Below are 21,262 nucleotides of genomic sequence, written 5' to 3'. Positions count from 1 at the left end.
GGATTGATTGGGTTATGTTAAGGAAACACCTATAGTGGTATGTAACATATTATAAAACCTCTACTTGTCCTATGTAATGAATTGCAAGTTCACCAAACAACTGTTCAGCGATTCCTTTGTCATCTATCCTGGTGTACAGCTTACATTAGAATAAAACACTACTCTTACTGTGTCTTACTTAATATTTTAAACTTAATTCGGAGGATTTGGATCCTGATTGGTCTGGATTCCTGCTTGCTAAAGGTAAATAAGCAAATATTTAGAGTTCATCCTGTAAGACATGAAACTCATAGTTAAAAAAGCCTCTGGCATTCTTTCAGTTCTGAACATGCATACATGTTGGCTCAGTCTGTAGTTACCACAAACCCTAAAAATTTTAAGAAAAGTACAAGGTCAAGAAAACAGAAGTAGGTCATTTCTTAATAACAGACACCAATAAAAGAAAACATGAGAATACAAAACTGAGATTCAGGCACATCCTTTCCTTGCATGCCAGACACAAAACATAAATTATATACCAGTATTATTACTATGTCTTGATTCAAAATGTGTAAAAAATGAGTAAAAAGAACATAATAATCTATCCAAAATCATCCATTTAAACTAAGTAAAGTTATAACTAAAATACAAGGTCAATTTAATATTATGGGAGAGGAGGAAAATCAATATAATAAATTATATTAGCCAGAAAATCCTATAAATTATTCTATGTTGTTTGCGTATGCCTTATAAATTATATTCATATTCATTCCGAGTCCTGTGACCTAGACCCTTGCAACAGATGCTGGCAATAGGACCCTAGGTGCTCTCAGATAATGAAGTTTTCAAGTTATCTACATTGGGGCAAGCAACCAGAAAAATCCAAATCCCACCCCAAAGTATATCCAAAATTTGGCACCAAAAAAGCCTTTAATTAAAAATTAATTTTAAAAATTCAATTGTGTATTAATTGAAAGATATTTTTCTAATAAGATTAAAACAATCTCTTTGAAGCTTATAAGTTGTCGTGAGTAGCAAAATCTCCTATGTACACCTCTTGTAAGAGAGATCCTTCATGGAACCCAGAACATATGCAGAAAATTTTTGGAAACCATGAAACTGCTGTGTCTGGCAATTGTGGTTAACCACATGAACATAATAGATAAAAAACTAGTATATAATATCTATGTGATTGTCAATTTCCTAGTGTTTCTACTAAAGAAAACTAGCAAAATGTAAAGATTTTATATATCAAAAATACGAATTCTGTTTTGAAGCATGATATTAATAAATGGAAGAGGCTGCTAATGAAAAAAAAAAGAAAAGCTGTCAACTTTCTAAATACGAAGGCACAGCATTCATCTCAATGAACTTCAAGTGTCAGAAGAGTTAAATAACAAACCATCACAAACAAAGCCCTGCAAGAAGAGAGAGTAAGAGATAACCTGTTTAAAATAACTAGACATTATAAAATACCTTCGAGTACACCTGCCAAAACAAACTCAAAAGTTATATAAACAATAGAGAAATATTAATTGTGCATGGATAGGCCAGACCAATATAATAAAAATACCAATTTTACCTAAACTAAGTTACATATTAAATGCCATCTCAATTAAATTACCAAAAATATTTTACTGAATTAGAAAAAATAATAATAAAATTAATTTGGAAGGACAAAAATGTCAAAAATATCAAAGGAATTAGTGGAAAATGCAAAGGAAGAAAGTTTTAACATTATCAAATCTGAAACTACATTAAATAGCAATAATTCTCAAAACTATCTGGTACTGGCAAGGAAATAGAAGTAGAACAGAGTAGGTATACAATTTACAGCAGTAAATAAATATAATAACCTTGTATTTAACAAATGTAAAGAAAAAAATTGGGGGAAAGAATTCATTTTCTGGTGAAAATTACTGGGAAAACTGGAAATCAGTATAGTAAAAATTGGGCATGATCAAATATCTTACACCATTTAACAAGATAAGGTCAAAATGGATATATGACCTAAAGAAAAATATTACAAGAAAATTTGAAGAACATGGAATATATTACTTATCAGACTTATGAATAGGCAAATAATTTATAAATAAACAACAGGGAGCAGAGTGACACATAAAATAATTAATTTCTACTGCATTAAATTTTAAAAGTTTTGTTCAAATAAAACAAATGTAGCTAAGATAAGAGGGAAAGTAGAAAATTGGGGGAGGGAGGTTTATAGACAGTTTCTAAGATGAAGGACTCATATCTCAAATATATAAAGAACTTTATAATATATTTAAGAAAGGGGGGCAGCTAGGTGGCGCAGTGAATAGAGCACCAGCCTTGAATTCAGGAGGACACGAGTTCAAATCAGATCTCAGACACTTCCTAGCTGTGTGACCCTGGACAAGTCACTTAACCCCAGCCTCAGGGGGAAAAAAAGTATATATATTTAAGAAAATGAGTCATTCTTCAATTGATAGTCAAAGAATATGAACCAGCAGTTTTCAGTTTCAGAAATTAAAACAATTTACAATCCTAATATGAAAAAAATGCTCTAAATCATTATCAATTACAGAAATAAAAATTAAAACAACCTTGACATATTATTTTATACATATCAGATTGGATAATTGAAAGGAAAAGTGACAAATATTAGAGGGAATGTGGGAAAATGGGGCATTAATTCATTCTTGGTGGAACTGTAAACTGATCCAACCATTATGGAGAACAATCTGGAAATATGCTCAAAGAGTTGTTAAACTGCCTATACAGCTAATCCAGTAATACCACTACTTGATCTATTTCCAAAGGTAATTAAAGTAAGAGGAAAAGAACCTATGTGTTCTAAAATATTTATAGCAGCTCTCTTTTGGAAGCAAAGAACTCAGAATTGAGGGGATGTCCATCAATTGGGGAATAGATGAACAAGGTGTGGGATATGACAGTAATGGAATATTATTGTGCTATAAGAAATGATGAACTTGATGATATTAGAAAAAAATGGATAGGCTTACATGAAATAAAGAAATAAGCAGATCCCAAAGAACGTTGTGTATGACACCAACAATATCATTTTAAAAACAACTTTGAGTAACTAAGTGTTTTGACTTTTACAAATACCCAGATTAACTAAAAAGGACATGTGAAGGATGATGCATCCTTCTCTGCATCCAGAGAAAGAACTGATCAACAGAAGTATGCATAGAACAAATTTACATACATACATACACACACACACATTTATATCTCATGGTAGTCATCTCTAGGATTGGGGGGGGGAATAGAAAAATTTACATGTAACTATTATGCATTTAAAAGAAATAGCAAGTTATACATAATAGATTTACAGCTCCATGTGCAATCATCTTTTTTATTATATTGTTATGAAAATGTGTTCTATTCAATAATTTTAAAATAATTTAATAATTTAAAAAGAACAAGACTGTGAGCTAGGTGCCAATCACTGAGAAAGAAGAGAACATACCAGTAACAAATTTAGTTTAATAAAGCAGAAGCAGTTGCCAGAGTATGGATCTAAAAATGTCAGAAGGAAATTGATCTTCAAGGCTTTCAATTAAATGAGGAAGTAAAGAAAGATGGGTCCAGCATTAGAGATGGTTACTAAGTATGTTCCATATATAGACAACTTCAAATAACATGAAAATACAGAAAAGGAAGAGATTCCCGTCAAAAGTGAATGTATTACTTAATATGTACCAGAATGCCTGCCATCTAGGGGAGGAGGTAGAGGGAAGGAGGGGAAAATTCGGAACAGAAGGGAGTACAAGAGATAATGTTGTAAAAAATTACCTATGCATTTGTACTGTCAAAAAATGTTATAATTATAAAATTAATTTTAAAAAATAAAAAAGTGAATGTGTAACTGTGGATTCAGCTTCCAGAAATGCACAAAATGAAGATCAGAAACTTAAGGTTTGATGGACCAGAAGCTAATAGTAGCACACAGTTCAAAAGGTATGAAGGATGTCTCTTCTGGCATTCCCATCAAATGATTTTTGGAAGTCTTTGCCTTGTTTTGTTAATCTGGGTATGTGCTATTTCTGCATATATTCTTTTAAAATGTATTCCCTATTTTGAACCAAAAAACTTAAATTCCTCTCCTATGACTTTCTTCTCTCTTTCTTAGCTTTAAATACAGAATACTCTGTTACTGTGGGTTTCATAGTAACTCTTCTATTATCCTGCATACCTTTAAAGGGAGAAGACTTCTAATTCAATGAAAGAAAGATGAATTATGACTCCATGGGGGTTAAAAAAAATAATTTCTTCAATTTGTTAAAAAAAAAAAAAAACATTTCAAGAGGAAATGTCAAGAGAGATGAGTTGAATAAGATCAAAATGGGTCCATGATATAGGCATAAAGAATGAGACCATAAATAGATTAGAGGAACAGAGGATAGTCTATCTCTCAGACCTGTGGAGGAGGAAGGAATTTATGACCAAAGGAGAACTAACGATCATTATTGATCACAAAATAGAAGATTTTGACTACATCAAACTAAAAAGTTTCTGTACAAACAAAACTAATGCAAACAAGATTAGAAGGGAAGTAACAAATTGGGAAAATATTTTTACAATTAAAGGTTCTGGTAAAGGCCTCATTTCCAAAATATATAGAGAACTGACCCTAATTTATAAGAAATCAAACCATTCTCCAATTGATAAATGGTCAAAGGATATGAACAGACAATTCTCAGGTGATGAAATTGAAATTATATCCACTCATATGAAAGAGTGTTCCAAATCACTACTGATTAGAGAAATGCAAATTAAGACAACTCTGAGATACCACTACACACCTGTCAGATTGGCTAAGATGACAGGAACAAATAATGATGAATGTTGGAGGGGATGTGGGAAAACTGGGACACTGATGCATTGTTGGTGGAGTTGTGAAAGAATCCAACCATTCTGAGAGCAATCTGGAATTATGCCCAAAAAGTTATCAAAATGTGCATACCCTTTGACCCAGCAGTGCAACTACTGGGCTTATATCCCAAGGAAATACTAAAGAAGGGAAAAGGACCTGTATGTGCCAAAATGTTTGTAGCAGCTCTTTTCGCAGTGGCTAGAAACTGGAAAATGAATGGATGTCCATCAATTGGAGAATGGTTGGGCAAATTATGGTATATGAAGGTTATGGAATATTATTGCTCTGTAAGAAATGACCAGCAGGATGAATACAGAGAGGCCTGGAGAGACTTAAATCAACTGATGCTGAGTGAAATGAGAAGAACCAGGAGATCACTATACACTTCAACAACAATACTGTATGAAGATATATTCTGATGGAAGTGGAAATCTTCAACATAAAGAAGATCCAACTCACTCCCAGTTGATCATTGATGGACAGGAACAGCTACACCCAGAGAAGGAACACTGGGAAGTGAATGTAAATTGTTAGCACTACTGTCTTTCTACCCAGGTTACTTATACCTTCAGAAGCTAATAATTAATGTGCAACAAGAAAAATTGGATTTACACACATATATTGTATCTAGATTATACTGTAACACATGTAAAATGTATGGGACTGCCTGTCATCTAGGGGAGGGAGTAGAGGGAGAGAGGGGAAATTTTGGAAAAACGAATATAAGGGATAATGTTATAAAAAAATTACTCATGCATATGTACTGTCAAAAAAAATTTTTTATAATTATAAAATTAATAAAGAGAGAGAGAGAGAGAGAGAGAGAGAGAGAGAGAGAGAGAGAGAGAGAGAGAGTTTAGACAATCATTTGGTGGAGTATTTCCTAATCTCCAAACTTCTAGCCCTTTCCCTCCCTAACTAGCTTGTATTTAAATATCTTATAGATCTATACATGCATATATAGATATCCATGCATACACATATATAGAGATGTATATGTGGATGTATTATTTAGAATATGCAACATATATAATATGTAATAATATATGATGATATATTATTTATAATATATAATAATTACATAAATTAATATGTAATAATATGTAATTTATATGTAAATATAAATGCATATACAATATACACTCATATATATACATAAATCTACATAGACCTATATTTATATTTATATAATGCATAAATATTAATATACAAATAATTTTAATATATCTATAGGTAAACATATTATTTATAATATATTAAATAAAATATAATTATTATATATTTATTATTATATTCTGTAATGTAATACATACATGAATTAGGCATGCCTCTTTTATTAAAGCACACGCTATCATGCCAGAATGAAAAAAGAACTGAAATCTGAAATCAGAAAACATGAGTTTGAACCTCATTTCAGCTTACAGTTTGACACAACTTCTCCAGGTTTCAATTTCCTTATATATAAAGTAAACTGGATTATGTAATCTCAAAGAGCCCTTCAAGTTCTATGATTATATTATATTTGTAAAATATACAATTTATAACAAAGTGGAAAAACACATCTAAAATTCCTAATTTTTCATTCCCTGATCAGATTGCCTTGAATGATCAATAATAATAATAGTAATGCCTTACATTTATTTAAGGATTTATAACTGTCCAAAGATTTTACCTACATTACCTCATTTAAGTCTTATTATATTCTGCAGTAGACAAGATAGATAGCATGTACCTCTTTCTTACAGATAAAGAACCTGAAGGTCTTGAAATTATTTTTCTTGTATTTAATAACTAAATTAGGATCAATCTTGTTCCCCTTTTCTATTTCCTCCTTCATAAATCAGCCCCTATAAGTTACTCAGACGGTCTTTGAAGTGCAATACTATACTTCAAATACAGCTAATACCGAGAGGGAGAACTCAGATCTGTTCAAAAGATAAAAATTAGATGAATTGATAAATTCCAATCCATTGTGTTTTACTCAGTAAGGTCTGGAAAAATGTGGATTCTCCCTTTTATCAGAAAGTGATTTGGATATAGATAATTCTCTTTGACCAAAACTGAGTGACCAAAGTCATGTATCCCAGACACTCATTAAAATAGGTCCACTTCTCATTATATATTCATTCTCTCATTGTTAACCAGTTAGAGTTGATTTCTACCCACAGTAACATCCTCTAATCCAGATGGCATATATTCATTGAGTAGGTTCCATTTGGGGTCTTTGGTCTAAGAGAAATGGTCAATAAGCTGATTTTATTAATATTATGGTAGTTTTATTAATGATTAATTACCCACAGATTTCTTGTACATAACAATCTGAAACAGGTGTGAAACAGACATAGAACCGATGTAAACGAATAAAAACAGTGACAGACACAATAATGACACTGCTATGTTAGTCTTTAACTAGTCTTCTAATGACCATCCCTTTTTTTTCTTAAGTTTCTTTTTTTTTTTTTATACCACTCAAAAAAAGGCTGTAAGACATTTTTTGATAAGGGTGCACTCCCTCCATCTTCAACTTCTTTGGGAGCATTTTTCTGGTTAGGAATATTGATCCAATTTTTTCGGTAAGAAAACACAAATGGGAAAAATAAACACAGCACCATCAAAATGAATACTACAAAATGGCAAAAGCACGGATACCTTTAAGAAGACAGATGACAAGACAAACCAACTCACTCCTTTCCAATGGGGGGACATCCATAGGTATGGTACATTGTATGTTTTCCAGATGTTTATAAGGAACTGATAAATTCTGCTGATTTTTTCATCTTTTCATTTTTTTTCCTCTGTAATAAATATTATTTGTTGTATGATATGAATTCTTGCAAAGGATAGGGGGAAATATTTTCTTGTAAAGGTTAGGGAGAAAATTTTGATAATGGAAGAAAACAAAAAGTATCCATAAAAATTTATTTTAAAAAAGAAAAAAGTAGGGTTTCTGAAAGAATATTTTCTATATATCTGGCAAGATTTTATTTAGAATTATTTAAAATGACAAAACATTCTCTGTCCAAGGGGAGAGGGTAAGGTGAGATGACCAAATAATTTTACAAATATTTAGGTGGAATTGTCATTTATTTATTATTTTATAAATATAAATATTATTTATTATATTCTCTCAGCCTACCTATGAGCAAATATTTTCCAGTTATTTGGATTTGCATTTGAGTAAAAAAGTGTTTTGCAATTATGTTCATGTAAATTTGTCTTGGCAGATAAACTCCAAAGTATTTTTTATCATCTGCAGTTATTTTATTTTTATTTTGACAATGATGCAGCCATTCCCCAAGTGTTGGGCATTCCCAAATTTTTGTCCTGAAAGCTGCTATGCATAGTTTTGTATAGATAGGTCCTTTTCCATTTTTTTTTTTAAATCTCTTAGTATTCATGCCTAATAGTGGTATTATTAGGTCAAAGGATATGCCTAAATTTATAGCCCTATAGGTCATATCTTTTGATCATTTATCAATTGAGGCATGGCTCTTATTTTCTATAAATATGATTCAATTCCCTCTCTGCTTAAGAAATAAAGCTATATGTGATTGTCCTGCTATGGTGGCATGGGACTAGGGCTGCACTAGCAATTTGCACTGGGACTGCACATTGGACTCTCACCCCAAAACTGCTGACCAGTTTTGATTAGAAAATGTTCTACTCCCTCTTTTGGGGTGTTCTGATGCTCTAGAAATTATTTAGTCATTATTTAAAAGAATTTGGAGTGGTCTGGAGGAGCGGTTGTGTGAATTCCTGCCTTTACTCCACCATCTATAATTTTATAATTGTTAAAGAAGTTGTTTTATTCTTGGTTCTTCTCAATGATCCAAAGCAATCCCAATAGTCTTTGATCAGAAAATGCCATCTGCATCCAGAAAAAGAACTAAGGAGACTAAATGTAAATCAGTACATGTTATGTTCACTTCTTTTTTGTTTTTTTATCTCTCCCATAGTTTTTACCTTTTGTTCTTATTTTTTCTCTCAAGATAATTCATAAAGCAATGAATATTAAAAGTAAATCTATTGCAATAAAAAAAAATAAAGTGAAAAAAAAAGAAGTCCTTTTAGACAAAATTGCAGGTTTCTTTTATCCAAGAACAATAGATGTCAAAAGAGTAGTTGAGTTAAAGAAGGGAAAAGGACCCATATGTGCAAAAATGTTTGTGGCAATCTTTTGTAGTGGCAAGAAACTGGAAACTGAGTGGATGCGCATCAGTTGGGGAATGGCTGGATAAGTCATGGTATATGAATGTTATGGAATATTATTGTTCTATAAGAAATGATCAGCAGGATGATTTAGAGAAGCCTGGAAAAGACTTACATGAATTGATGCTAAGTGAAGAGAGTAGAACCAAGAGAACAATACACACAGCAACAATAAAATTATGCAATGATCAACTCTGATGAATATGGCTCTTATCAAAAATGAAGTGATTCAGTCTAATTCCAATAGATTTGGGATGGACTTGCATCCAGAGAGAGGACTATGGGGATTGAATGTGGATCACAACATAGTATTTTCATCATCTTTTTTGTTATTGCTTTTTTTCCTTTCATTTTTATTCCTTTTTAATCTGATTTTTTTTTTTTTTTTTTTTTTTGGTGCAGCAAGTTAAATGTAGAAATATATTTAGGAGAATTACACATATTTAACATATATTGTATTACTTGCTGCCTAAGGGAAGGGGTGGGAAAAAGGATGGAGAAAAATTTGGAACATAAGGTGTTACAGGTGTTCCTATCTTTGCACTTATTTTGAAAATAAAAAGCTATTATATTAAAGAGAGAGAGAGAGAGAGAGAGAGAGAGAGAGAGAGAGAGAGAGAGAGAGAGAGAGAGAGAGAGAGAGAGAGAGAGAGAGAGAAGATGAATATATTGGTTTGCTTGCTATCTTGGAGGACGAGAAGGAATGAGAGAGGGAAAAACTTGAATATAAGGTTTTGCAAAGGTGAATGTTGAAAACTATCTTTGCATGAATTTGGAAAAATAAAATACTATTTTTAAAAAAGGAAAGAAAGAAATGATTTGAATTAATGTTCTCCACAAAAAAAAAAAAAGAGAGAGAGAAAGAGGTGAGACCCTCCACTTTATCATGTTGTTTTATAAGCAACTATATTGTTGGAGACTTTTTATTAGGTCATTAAGTAGTGCGCAGGAACATAGGAGGGCAATTAATTCATCAAGTTGTAAAGAGGTGGTGGAACTGTAATTGTGGAACACTATGTCATTCTTTTCCAATGTGTAAAAGAATATTTCCATAGTAGCCATATTGAGGGGGAAAAAAAAAAAAAGCAAAAAAATTATACTTCAATTTGAACTCGAGTTCATCAGTTCTCTCAAGGCAGATATCATTTTTTCATCATGACTCCTTTGAACTTCTTGGATCACTGTATTAATTAAAGTAGCCATCAAATAGTTGATCATCATTATAACATTGGTTACTGTGTGCAATGATTTACTGAATCTTTTCAATTCACTTTGCATAATAAGTCTTGTCATGTTTTTCTGAAACAACCTGCCTCATCATTTCCCACAGTACAATACTATCACAATTACAGGCCCCAACTTATTCAACCAATCTTTAATTGATGAGCATCCCCTCAATTTCCAATTCTTTTTCACCACAAAAAGAGCTGGTAAAAATATAGATATATACAGGTCCTTTTCCTTTAATTTGATCTTTTTAGATTACAAACCTAGTGGTGGAATTGCTGGATCATAGAGTATGAAGTTTTATGGTTCTTTTGGCATCCTTCCAAATTACTCTCCAGAAGTATTAGACCAGTCCACTACTCTATCAATTCATTAGTATACCTATTTTCCCTTCTCTTCTAGCATATTTTTTTTCTTATGGGTGTGAGGTGGTACCTCATAGTTTTTTTAATTTGCCTTTCTCTAATAAATAATTTAGAGCTTTTATATAATTACAGAAATCTTTCCTTTCTCCTTCTGAAAACTGCCTTTTCTTATCCTTTGACCATTTATTTATCAGTTGGAAAATGTCTTATTTTTATAAACTTGACTCCATTCCCTATGTATTTGAGAAATAATCTTTATCGATTTGCTGATTTTGATATCATTTCATTGTCTATAATAACTTTTAGCAAAATTTAGTTTCACTAATTTCACTCTTTTAATTAGGTGTATTTTTGCTTTCACTTTAGATAAGATCATGATTGCTACCTTTCTTTTATTTCAGCTAAAGCATAACAGATTCTGTTCCAGCGCTTTATTTTAACTCTGCATGTCTCTCTGTTTTAAGTGTATTACTGGATTCCAATTTCTAATCCATTGAGCTATGAATGTATGGATATTATGGAATATTACTGTTCTATAAGAAATGATCAGCAGGATGATTTCAGACAGGCCTGGAGAGATTTACATAAACTGATACTAAGTGAAATGAGCAGAACCAGGAGATCATTGTACACAGCAACAAGATTATGCGATGATCAATTCTGATGGACGTGACTCTTTTCAACAATGAGATGATTCAGGCCAGTTCCAATGATCTTATGATGATGAGAGCCATTTACACCCAGAGAGAAGATGATGGGGACTGAGTGTGAATCACAATATAGTATTTTTACCTTTTTTATTGTTGTTTGCTTAAATTTTATTTTCTTTCTCATTTTTTCCTTTTTATCTGATTTTTCTTGTGCAGCAAAATAATTGTATAAATATGGTTGCCTATATTGGATTTACATATATTTTTACCATGTTTAACATAAAAAAAGAAAACTGCATATATTTTAAAAATAAAAAGCTTAAAATTAATCTTAAAAAAATAAAAGGTTACACAGCTGTCAAAAAAAATAAAATTAAGACTCAGTATAATACATAATAATAATAGCACAAGAGATTTGCTAATGACAATGAATCTTTATGCAATTTAAATAATACAAGAATTCTCTGTAATAGTACCAGTTAGTTTTTATTAGAGGGCATAATTGTATTGAACCATTCAATTTAGGCAAGTGCAGCAATAAAGCATTTTGGATAAACAGCAAGATGTATCTGAGTATTTATTATAAGTTGTTAAATAAATAATGGAGAATACATAGTGATCTATTTAATGATTTTAAAATTCAGTCATTTAATTTAAATATACAGTTTGTGTCCTACTAAATTTGTTCTACTAATTGTTATAGCTGATCTATTTCATACAACAGTTGCCTTGTTTAAAAATAGACAGCCTTTGCCCTTACTCTATTCAGGAGAACTTTCCCTTCATGTGACTAAAGAGGCAGCTGGGTAAGCAGCTCTCAGACTCATAGCAATGTAGACTCTGTTCTTAGTAAGTTAGTGCAAATTTCCATCTGATCACAATGGCAGTCTTCAGAAATCAAATTTAACACTGATTTCCACAGCAAATGTGAAGGTTATCACATAATCTTCACCTTTCATTCAGGAGACAATGGTGTACCCAAGGATTCCAAAGGCACTTGGGTTGGGGTTTTTTTCCACAAAACTTCATGATTGTCCTCCCTGATCCTGCCTCACTAGGCCTGCTGGGACCACAGAAAACGGTCACACTTTTCAAGCATGCTTTGGATCAAGGCTCTGCAATTCCAAAGAAAAGAAACAATCAAAATTAGTGACCATGGTTACTGAGCACAGGTAGGCTGCAGAATGTTAATAATGCTGATTTAGCCATTTTAAAAATGGCATAAAGAAAAGGCCTTGTAGGAGAAGCACATAACACCAGAGTATTGTGCTAATATTCTGTAGTTTTAAAAAATAGGCTTCTAGCTAAGAGAGTAACTCTCCAATGGAGAATTTACAGAGAGAAGAAGAAAAAAATTACACAGGATGAGGTGGCAAGGAGGCTCTGAAATCTCTCACAATGATAAGATCATGCAATCATCCACATCTCTCAAGTCCCTTTAAATAAACTAAAGTCATTTAGAGAGAGAGCTATCCAAAAAAAGCTGCTAAGGCAAGTCAGAGCTTTGTACACAAATCCAGAAGAGCATGTCAGTCGTGTATGAATCAAATATTAGCAAAGAGCATTATCTGAAGCAGAAAAATCAATGAAAAATCATTTTTCCAACACTAGAGCATGACAGCTTTTACCTCTGCCTTTTCTCAGCAATCCTCAGGATGTTACAAATTCTGGTAAACCTCTCAGACAATCCCAGCATCAAGCCACATTCCTGCAGCAACACACAGGCCCGATCTGGGCCCATGACTTTGGCTAACAGGAGAGCCACGTTCTCTACAGTGATAAGGGGAGGCTCGGAGGAACTGTCGCTGCTGTTACTTCTGTCTGGTGTCTCCTCAGGGGCTGAGTCATTGCCAATGCTGGATGCAAGATTCAACAGAAGCTTCCATTCATCCACAGTCTCGGGGATCCAGCCTAAACACCACCAACCAACACTGGTCATGACTGTGCCAACCCAAATGCCTTTCATAAAGCAGCAGCTCAAATACTTGGTGAATGAACAGTTTAAATGCATGAAACAAATGCAACAAATTAGCTTTAAAATTTTTTATCTCATGTTGAAATAATTATTCTCAGGACCCAAAGAAAAGATGATCAGTCTTTCTCTAAACATGACAATGAGAGACAGAAGATGGACAATCCAAAATTAACTCAACTAGGACTTTTTTCTATCTAATAACCTACCCACTGGCTTTGTGAATAACCTGAAGAGCTAGACTTAGGGAGTCTGGACACTGTCTTACCTTAGGATTTTAGAATTTTCTCAATTTCTTTTTTGTTAGTATGTCTCTAATGGAAGGAATCAGAATCTAATATAAATATACTTTTAAAAAATTCCTGTGAATATTATTGTTCTGTAAGAAATGACCAACAGGAGGAATACAGAGAGTCTTGGAAGGATAACATCAACTGATGCTGAGTGAAACGAGCAGAACTAGGAGATCATTATACACTTCAACAATGAAACTGTATGAGGATGTATTCTGATGGAAGTGGATATCTTCAACATAGAGAAGAGCTAATCCAATTCCAATTGATCAATGATGGACAGAATCAGCTACACCCAGAAAAGGAACACTGGGAAATGAGTGTAAACTGTGAGCATTTTTTTTGTTTGTTTTTCTTCCCAGATTATTTTTATCTTCTGAATACAATTCTTCCTTTGCAACAACAAGAAGAACAAAATTCAGTTCTGCACATATATATTGTACCTAGCATATACTATAAGATATTTAATATGTATGGGAATGCCTGCCATCTAGGGGAGGGGGTGGAGGGAAGGAGGGGGAAAATTCAGAACAGAAGGGAGTACAAGGGATAACGTTGTGAGAAAAAAAAAAAAAATTACCTATGCATATGTACTGTCCAAAAAAAAAATGTTATAATTATAAAATTAATAAAAAATAAATTTAAAAAAAAATTCCTGTGAACTCATAGGTCATATAAATTAATAATGCCAAAGTGATAAATATTTCTCAATATCTGCCTCTCTGTTCCATTCCCTAGCAATATTCCTCTTCCTTTGAAAAATTAATATGACCTCTCCACAGATGATACAAACACTGGCAAACTAAGAATTACTTACCATTTTCCGCCCCCACAATTCTCATATCATTCATATATACCATATTAGTGAAGGCTTCTTTTCTTCTATCTAGTTCAAAACAGAGAGTAAGATAGCCAGGCCAGAAGCTAAAAATAGAGATGATTTAAGAAAGAAATAATGATAATGATTTTACCTAGTTTTTTTTAAAAGCCATTTACATTTGAAGTGCTTAACAAAGAAAGTATTTGGCATGTGGTAGGAACTTAATAAATGTTTATTGATTGAATGATTGAAACCAAACACTGATCCCCAGACATTTTTCCTATTTTTCATACAAAGTGTCTCTTGCAAAAGAATGTAACATAAATGGTTCTAAAATCTATTTCAACACTAACCCCAAAGGCCAGCTCCCCCTATAGTGTCTCTCCTTCAATTGCTATATTAAACAAGGCTTGTTAGTTCTTCCTTTGAAATATATCTCAGATTTGCCTTCTTTCCTGAGCATACATAGTACCTTATGACAAATTATTTTAATAATAATTCAACAGACACTTAATTGATATTTATTACTGCCCAAGCCACAACACCTACAACACCACAAAATGGACTCTTCTAATCAAAGTTCTAATGGTCTCTAAGTAAAATACAAAGTAATTTGAGGAAGAGAAGAATACTAATACTATTCATTAATATAGTGCTTTAAAACTTGCACTATGTGGATTTTAGTGAAGGTCTTTAAAAAAAAATCTCTCATGATTTTAGACAAGATAAGAAGATATGGCCTAGACTGGTAATGTTAAACTCAAATAGAAATGGGGGGCCACTGATTCATACATAAGGATCTCTGCAGGTTGTATACTGACTTAGTTTTTAAATGTAACATTATCAGGGATAGCTAGGTGGTACAATGGATAGAGCATGGGTCCCGGTGTCAGGAGAATCTGAGTTCAAATCTGGCCCAGACAAGACTTAACTAGCTGTGTGGCTCTGGGTAAATCACTTACTCCCACTTAGGTCCAAAATTAAAATTATTTATGTTTTATTGCATTTTTATTTATTTTGTTAAATATTTCCTAATTACATTTTAATCTTGCTTAAGCAGTATTTAGAAGTTTTGTGAGTCATGTTTTAATACCTATAACCTAGATAATGGTTGAATGACCAAATCCAAAGATAAGTCACTAATGATTAGATATCAATTTGGAAAGAGGTATCTACTGGAGTTCTATAGAGATCTATCTTTTTACCTTTGTGCTGCCTAATATTTTTATCAATGACTGGAAGGTACAGGTAGGATATTTACCATATCTAAAGATAACATAAAGCAAGGAAGAATACCAAATACTAGATAGAAACAAGGATCCAAAAGATCTTGACAGGCTAAAAAAAATGGAACTGAATCTAAGAAGATGAAATCTCTTAGCAATAAATATAAATTTTTACACTTAGGTTAAAAAACCAATGTGTCGGGGCGGCTAGGTGGCACAGTGGATAGAGCACTATCCCTAAAATCAGGAGGACCTGAGTTCAAATCTGGTCTCAGACACTTATCACTTCCTGGCTGTGTGACCCCAGGCAAGTCACTTAACCCAAATTGCCTCAGCAGCAAAAAAAAATTAAAACAAAAAAAAACAATGTGTCTCTTAAGAAATAACTGATAGTAACTGTTCATCTGAAATAAACCCCTAATTTTAGTGGAATGAGTCAGTAATGTATATGGTACCTAAAAAAGTGATTTGGGACCATATAGTTCGTTTAGTACTATGAAGGTCTAACAATCCTATCAAACACTAGCCTGGTAAGACCAGAGTACTCTACTCAGTCCTGGTCCCCATTGTCAAAGCACAATGGCAAGTTGGATAATATCTAGAGAAGTATAAACAAGACTGTGGGAACTGGCTGAGGGAAATATAGATGTTTCTCCTAAAGAAGAAAAGGATTAGGGAGAGATATAACTGTTTCCCTAAAAGTTTCCCCTGCAGAATAATTAGAAGGCTCACACTTGGTTCCTGAGGACCAGTAGCTGTAAAATGGCAGATTAAGACTTCTCTAGACTTTGCTGATCTTGCAACAGTTCAGAAACCATAGAGTCAAACATATTCCTGAAGATAAAGTCTCTCAATACCATCCCTGAAAAGCAATTAACTACTTTGGGGAAACCCCAGATACAGGATAAACTCTAGTGCACTCAGTTGTTTTTCAGTCATGTCTGACTTTTCATGCCCCCATTTGGGATTTTCTTGGCAAAGAAAAAGCCCTCTGTGGAACAGGTAAGAATGCTGATCCTAAGAGACCTTAGATGGTTTGATTATAGCCATAGCACTGATTCAGCACTAGAGGTGGAATGATCACTGAAGTGCTTCTGGTTCTATGTAATAAAATACTGTGTTTCAAGTCTCAGGAACAGTTTAAATCCAAGTTCAAAATTGAAAAGTCACCTTCAAATATGAATCTGGTGAAAACCTGGTTTTCCCTGTATGATTTCCCATTTATGTATCTATTCCATTACAAGACCATTAGCTGTAATGACAACTATGCTTGAACTCAGACTCTAATGCAATGTTCACTTACCCATGATATTTACAAAGCTCAATCATCTTTTCTTTGGTTATAAAACTAGCTGGAAGTTTAATCAGAAGCAGAATTAGGTCTCTATAACCCCAGGTGAATAAGTGTGAATGAGACCTGTTAAAAGTAAAAAAATACCAATGAGGATTTAACATATATTTTAAACATATTTAACATGTATTAGTCTACCTGCCATCTAGGGGAGGGGGTGGGGGGAAGGAAGGGAAAATTTGGAACAGAAGGTTTTGCGAGGGTCAATGTTGAAAAATTACCCATGCATATGTCTTATAAATAAAAAGCTATTTAAAATCTGTTGACATCAGGATTTCAAAAGCTTCATTTTTTATTTTGGTGAAAAACAATGAAAGTTCTTAGCAGTACTCAAAATGCAGACAATTGTATATATTCTGGTTAATGCTGAGTTGAAAATATTCTTTAGGCCTCTAAAGAGGTCTCCAGTACCTTTATTCTCCCTCCTGCTCTCTCTAAGCCCATTGAGAGGCTATACCAAGGATCCAAAGAAGAGAGTAGGCCATAGTACAAAATTTAGAATTTTTATCCACCCACAAAAAGGATTGAATTAGGAAATGCTGTACAATATGACCCCTATGATTTCTTCCAGTAAAAGAAAATGCAAAAGCCTAAACTAAATATTAATCAGTGCAAGTACATTTGGTTCTAAATAGGCCTCCCTTGAGGAAGCAGCAAATAAAGCCCAAGTATACCAAGTAAAGAGCTCCATGGAGTCTACTATTGGAGGGGAGACAGACAGAAGCTGAGCCTCCTCCTGGGACAAGATAAGAGGTTAACAAGTGGCATATCTCATTTATGATAGGAAGCTGTCAAAAGCTGAAGTTCACTTACCCTGGTGACAAAAACTGTCTCTTACCTAGGACATCCTTTATCATCCACAGTGTATGTTCTTTCTGGGGCATCATGGGTCACTGCTAAGAGCAGCCAATCCAATTTTAAAGACTCGGGCTGAAGAAGAGACTCAAGGAAGCACAATCTAAAAGAAATTCACAGGAAATGTCACTCATCTCCCAGCTGTCAAGAGAATAACCTAATATGAATATCTGACAGAAGCTCAAGTACTGCTTAATCCAAAGTTTCTAAGGACTAAAAATGTAAATCATGGCCACATCACCTCTTCCCTTTCCCCTTTTCAGGGCAAAGCGAGCTTCCCTGGAAAATGCCTTTCCCTCTATGGCCCTTAATGATCCTTTCCATCTCTATATCATGTTATCCTACATCCAATCTAGTCTTAAAATCAGAAAAGCAAAAATCCTACAATTCCTCAATCCTAATTCAGAGAAAAACTTTAAATTCTAGGAGCATCTAAATTTCCCTATAGTCTCCCAAAAAAGGCAGTTTAGAACACTGGACTAAATAAGGTTGTAGAAAATAAAAGATGATTGTATCTCATTTCTATGTGATGTTTAGATCCCTCCACCTCAGATTATTTATCAACAAAATGAAAAGAATAAGGAGGCAGAGCCAAGACAGTGGAATGTAAAGGCAGGAACTTGCTTAGCCTCTCCCCCAAACTGCTCCAAATTTCTTTAAATAATGAGTCTAAACAAATTTTAGGGCATCAAAACACCCCAAACGAGAATAAAACATTTTCTAGCCAAAGGCAACTCGGAAACTCATCAGAAAAGGTGGGAGGGGGCAGCTAGGTGGCACAGTGGATAGAGCACCAGCCTTGAATTCAGAAGAACCCGAGTTCAAATCTGGTTTCAGACACTTAACACTTCCTAGCTCTGTGACCCTGGGCAAGTCACTTAACCCCAGCCTCAGAAGAAAAAAGAAAAAAGAAAAGAAAAGGTGGGAGTCCAGCATGCAGTCCCAGTGTAGATTGAGCCAGCACAGCCCCAGCTCTGGCCCCAGGGTCAGCAAAGTAGGACCTCTGAATCAGCGGCAGGCCTGGTGGCTCCCAGTTCTCTCAGCCCAGAGACATCAGGGAGGACTTAGAAGGTCAGCAGAGAAGGTTTATGGAAGCAGGTGGGAGCCCAGCAGGCCATCCCAGGGTAGGAGCACAGATGCCTGCCCTGCCCCAGCTTCAGACAGTGAGGCAGGGATCTTCCTCACGGCTCCAGGACAGAAGAGAGAGAGTGTGGTCATGTCCCTAGGAGGATCTCTGAGAACAGCTGCACAGAACCTCGGGATAATGCATCCTCCACCCTGGAAACAGAGTCCTACTTTAACAAAGAGTTAAAAGCCAAGTAATAGGCTAGGAAAATGAGCAAACAACAAAAAGATTCTGACCACAGAAAGTTATGGTGACACAAGGAAAATCAAAACACACACTCAGAAGATAACAAAGTCAAAGGTCCTACTATATCCAAATCCTTCAAGAAAAAAAAAAAGAAAAGAAAATGGGGAAAAAAATTAGAAAGAATCATGCCAAGTGAATGACTGATAACTGAAGATCTATACTCAAAAACCCACTGAGCTATGATTTCATACATAGACTCCTGCCTCCAAAGGTACAGCCCCTCAATCAATCATGATGGCTGTCATTACTCTCCCATAAGTTTACAACAGGAGTCCACTGAAACATGTCATAGGCCTTCCTCATTTTCTCCTGAAAAGGCAAAGATACAAACTGAATACTCTCACTGTTCCTCTGTCATCCTTTCCCTTATCATGTATTCTATCCATCCTCCTTTGCTATCATACATTTCTTTGCTTTTTACTTCTGTTCTTGAAAATTCCTCAATGGTTATAACACTGGAGCCTATTCAAAGCAACCAAGAGCCTCTCCACTGACCACAAATTTATATTTCTTTTCAATTCTTTTTTTTTTCTTTTCAATTCTTCAGAGACAAAGAGCAATATTAGAATTTAAAAGATAGGTCTTTGTTTTTAGGCAAAGGTTGAGATGATCAAAGATGCATTTTAATTTCTCAAAAGCAATCCAAAACGTTCTCTTCCTACTATCTAACTCTAGATACAACTCAGAAATTCATTTTTCATCTACACTGACCATCCAGATACAAGCTTTAAAGTATTAGTCCAAGAGGTTGTCCATCTAAAGAACGTCATACAAGCACCTTTCAACCATTTAATGTCTTTTTTGTTTGGATCACATGGCCAAAATCTTTGGAGGGGTCAGAAAACTTCAGAAAACTCTATTTAAATTGCAAGATTAGATAAAACCTGAATAATGTTATCTGTAAACAAAAAAATCTCATTTCATAGGAAATTTCTCTATGTTGTATCACCTTTACCACAAGTGACATATACTTTTGGTTTTAAGCCTTATATGCTGTTTATGATCAGAAGGTCATTGAACAGGATTATTTGTATTGTTTTATATTCCAAGTAATATTGAGTAATTTTAATAAGAGGAGACATCTAATTGAAAAAGAACTTTTAAGGATGTGATTTACGCTACCAAATCAAATACTGTTTAAAAAATAATAAGCACAATATTCAAATGCAACAATATAAATGGAAAGAATTTTTAGAAAACTGAATGTGGCAAAAATTATAGAATACAAGCTTGTCCTCAAAGAAACTTTTTATGCTCATTTGTAGAGGGATGAGTCCACAGATATGAAATATTGCAAATAAATTTGTATTTTTTTCAATGTGTTGATAGATAATTATTGAATTTTTTTTCTCTTTTTGTGAAAAACAATTTTCTGTTGTTAGGAATAAAAGTATACAGGAAAATATTTATGTAAAAACAAAAGATTTTAATAAAATCAGTTTTTAAAATGGTAAGGAAAAGTGAAATGAATAGGACTAAGAGAACATTGTACATAACAACCATAGGATTATATGATGATCAATTCTGATGGATATGGCTCTTTTCAACAATGAGGTGATTCAGGCCAATTCCAACACATTTGTGATGGAGAGACATCTGCACTCAGAGAGGATTGTGGGGACTGACTGGGAATCACAACATAGTATTTTCACCTTTTTTGTTGTTGTTTGCTTGCATTTTTCTTTCTTTCTCATTTTTTTTTCCTTTTTGATCTGATTTTCCTTGTGCAGCATGATAAATGTGGAAATATGTTTAGGAGAATTGCACATGTTTAACCTATATTGGATTACTTGCTTTCTAGGGGAGAAGGTAGGGGAAAGGGAGGGAGAAAAAATTGGAACACAAGGTTTCACAAGGGTAAATGTTGAAAACTATGCATATATTTTAAAAACAAAAAGTTATTATTATGAAAAAAATAAGCAAAATACAATCTAAGGAAAGTGGGAAGGCAGAGAAAAATTTGGAACACATCAAAGATGAATGCTGAAAACTATATTTGCATGTATTTGGAAAAATAAAATACTATTTTAAAAATTAGTAAGTAAAGTAGAATCATGCATT

At 33.6% G+C, this 21,262-nt stretch overlaps 1 protein-coding gene across 2 annotated transcripts in view; it reads right to left on the bottom strand.

Annotated features, from left to right (window-relative positions):
- Window positions 1-11,779: 11,779 nt before the first annotated feature.
- HPS5 (HPS5 biogenesis of lysosomal organelles complex 2 subunit 2) overlaps window positions 11,780-21,262 on the bottom strand; it is a 45,642-nt gene continuing 36,159 nt past the window's right edge. The window contains exons 19-23 of one of the 2 annotated variants that reach the window (XM_074272542.1): window positions 17,813-17,932; window positions 16,927-17,040; window positions 14,395-14,501; window positions 12,941-13,223; window positions 11,780-12,427 (exon numbers count right to left, since the gene is read on the bottom strand). In XM_074272542.1, the coding sequence (XP_074128643.1) occupies window positions 12,367-12,427; window positions 12,941-13,223; window positions 14,395-14,501; window positions 16,927-17,040; window positions 17,813-17,932 (685 nt within the window). In that variant the 3' untranslated portion in view covers window positions 11,780-12,366. Of the gene's footprint in view, window positions 12,428-12,940; window positions 13,224-14,394; window positions 14,502-16,926; window positions 17,041-17,812; window positions 17,933-20,853; window positions 20,999-21,262 lie in introns of those variants that run through there. The other variant, XM_074272543.1, reaches the window with a different exon arrangement.

Source organism: Sminthopsis crassicaudata, chromosome 6 (genome assembly GCF_048593235.1).
Source record: "Sminthopsis crassicaudata isolate SCR6 chromosome 6, ASM4859323v1, whole genome shotgun sequence".
Classification (NCBI taxonomy): domain Eukaryota; kingdom Metazoa; phylum Chordata; class Mammalia; order Dasyuromorphia; family Dasyuridae; genus Sminthopsis; species Sminthopsis crassicaudata.
Note: the sequence above shows the minus strand (reverse complement) of the source record. Positions and strands in the feature narration are given on the sequence as shown.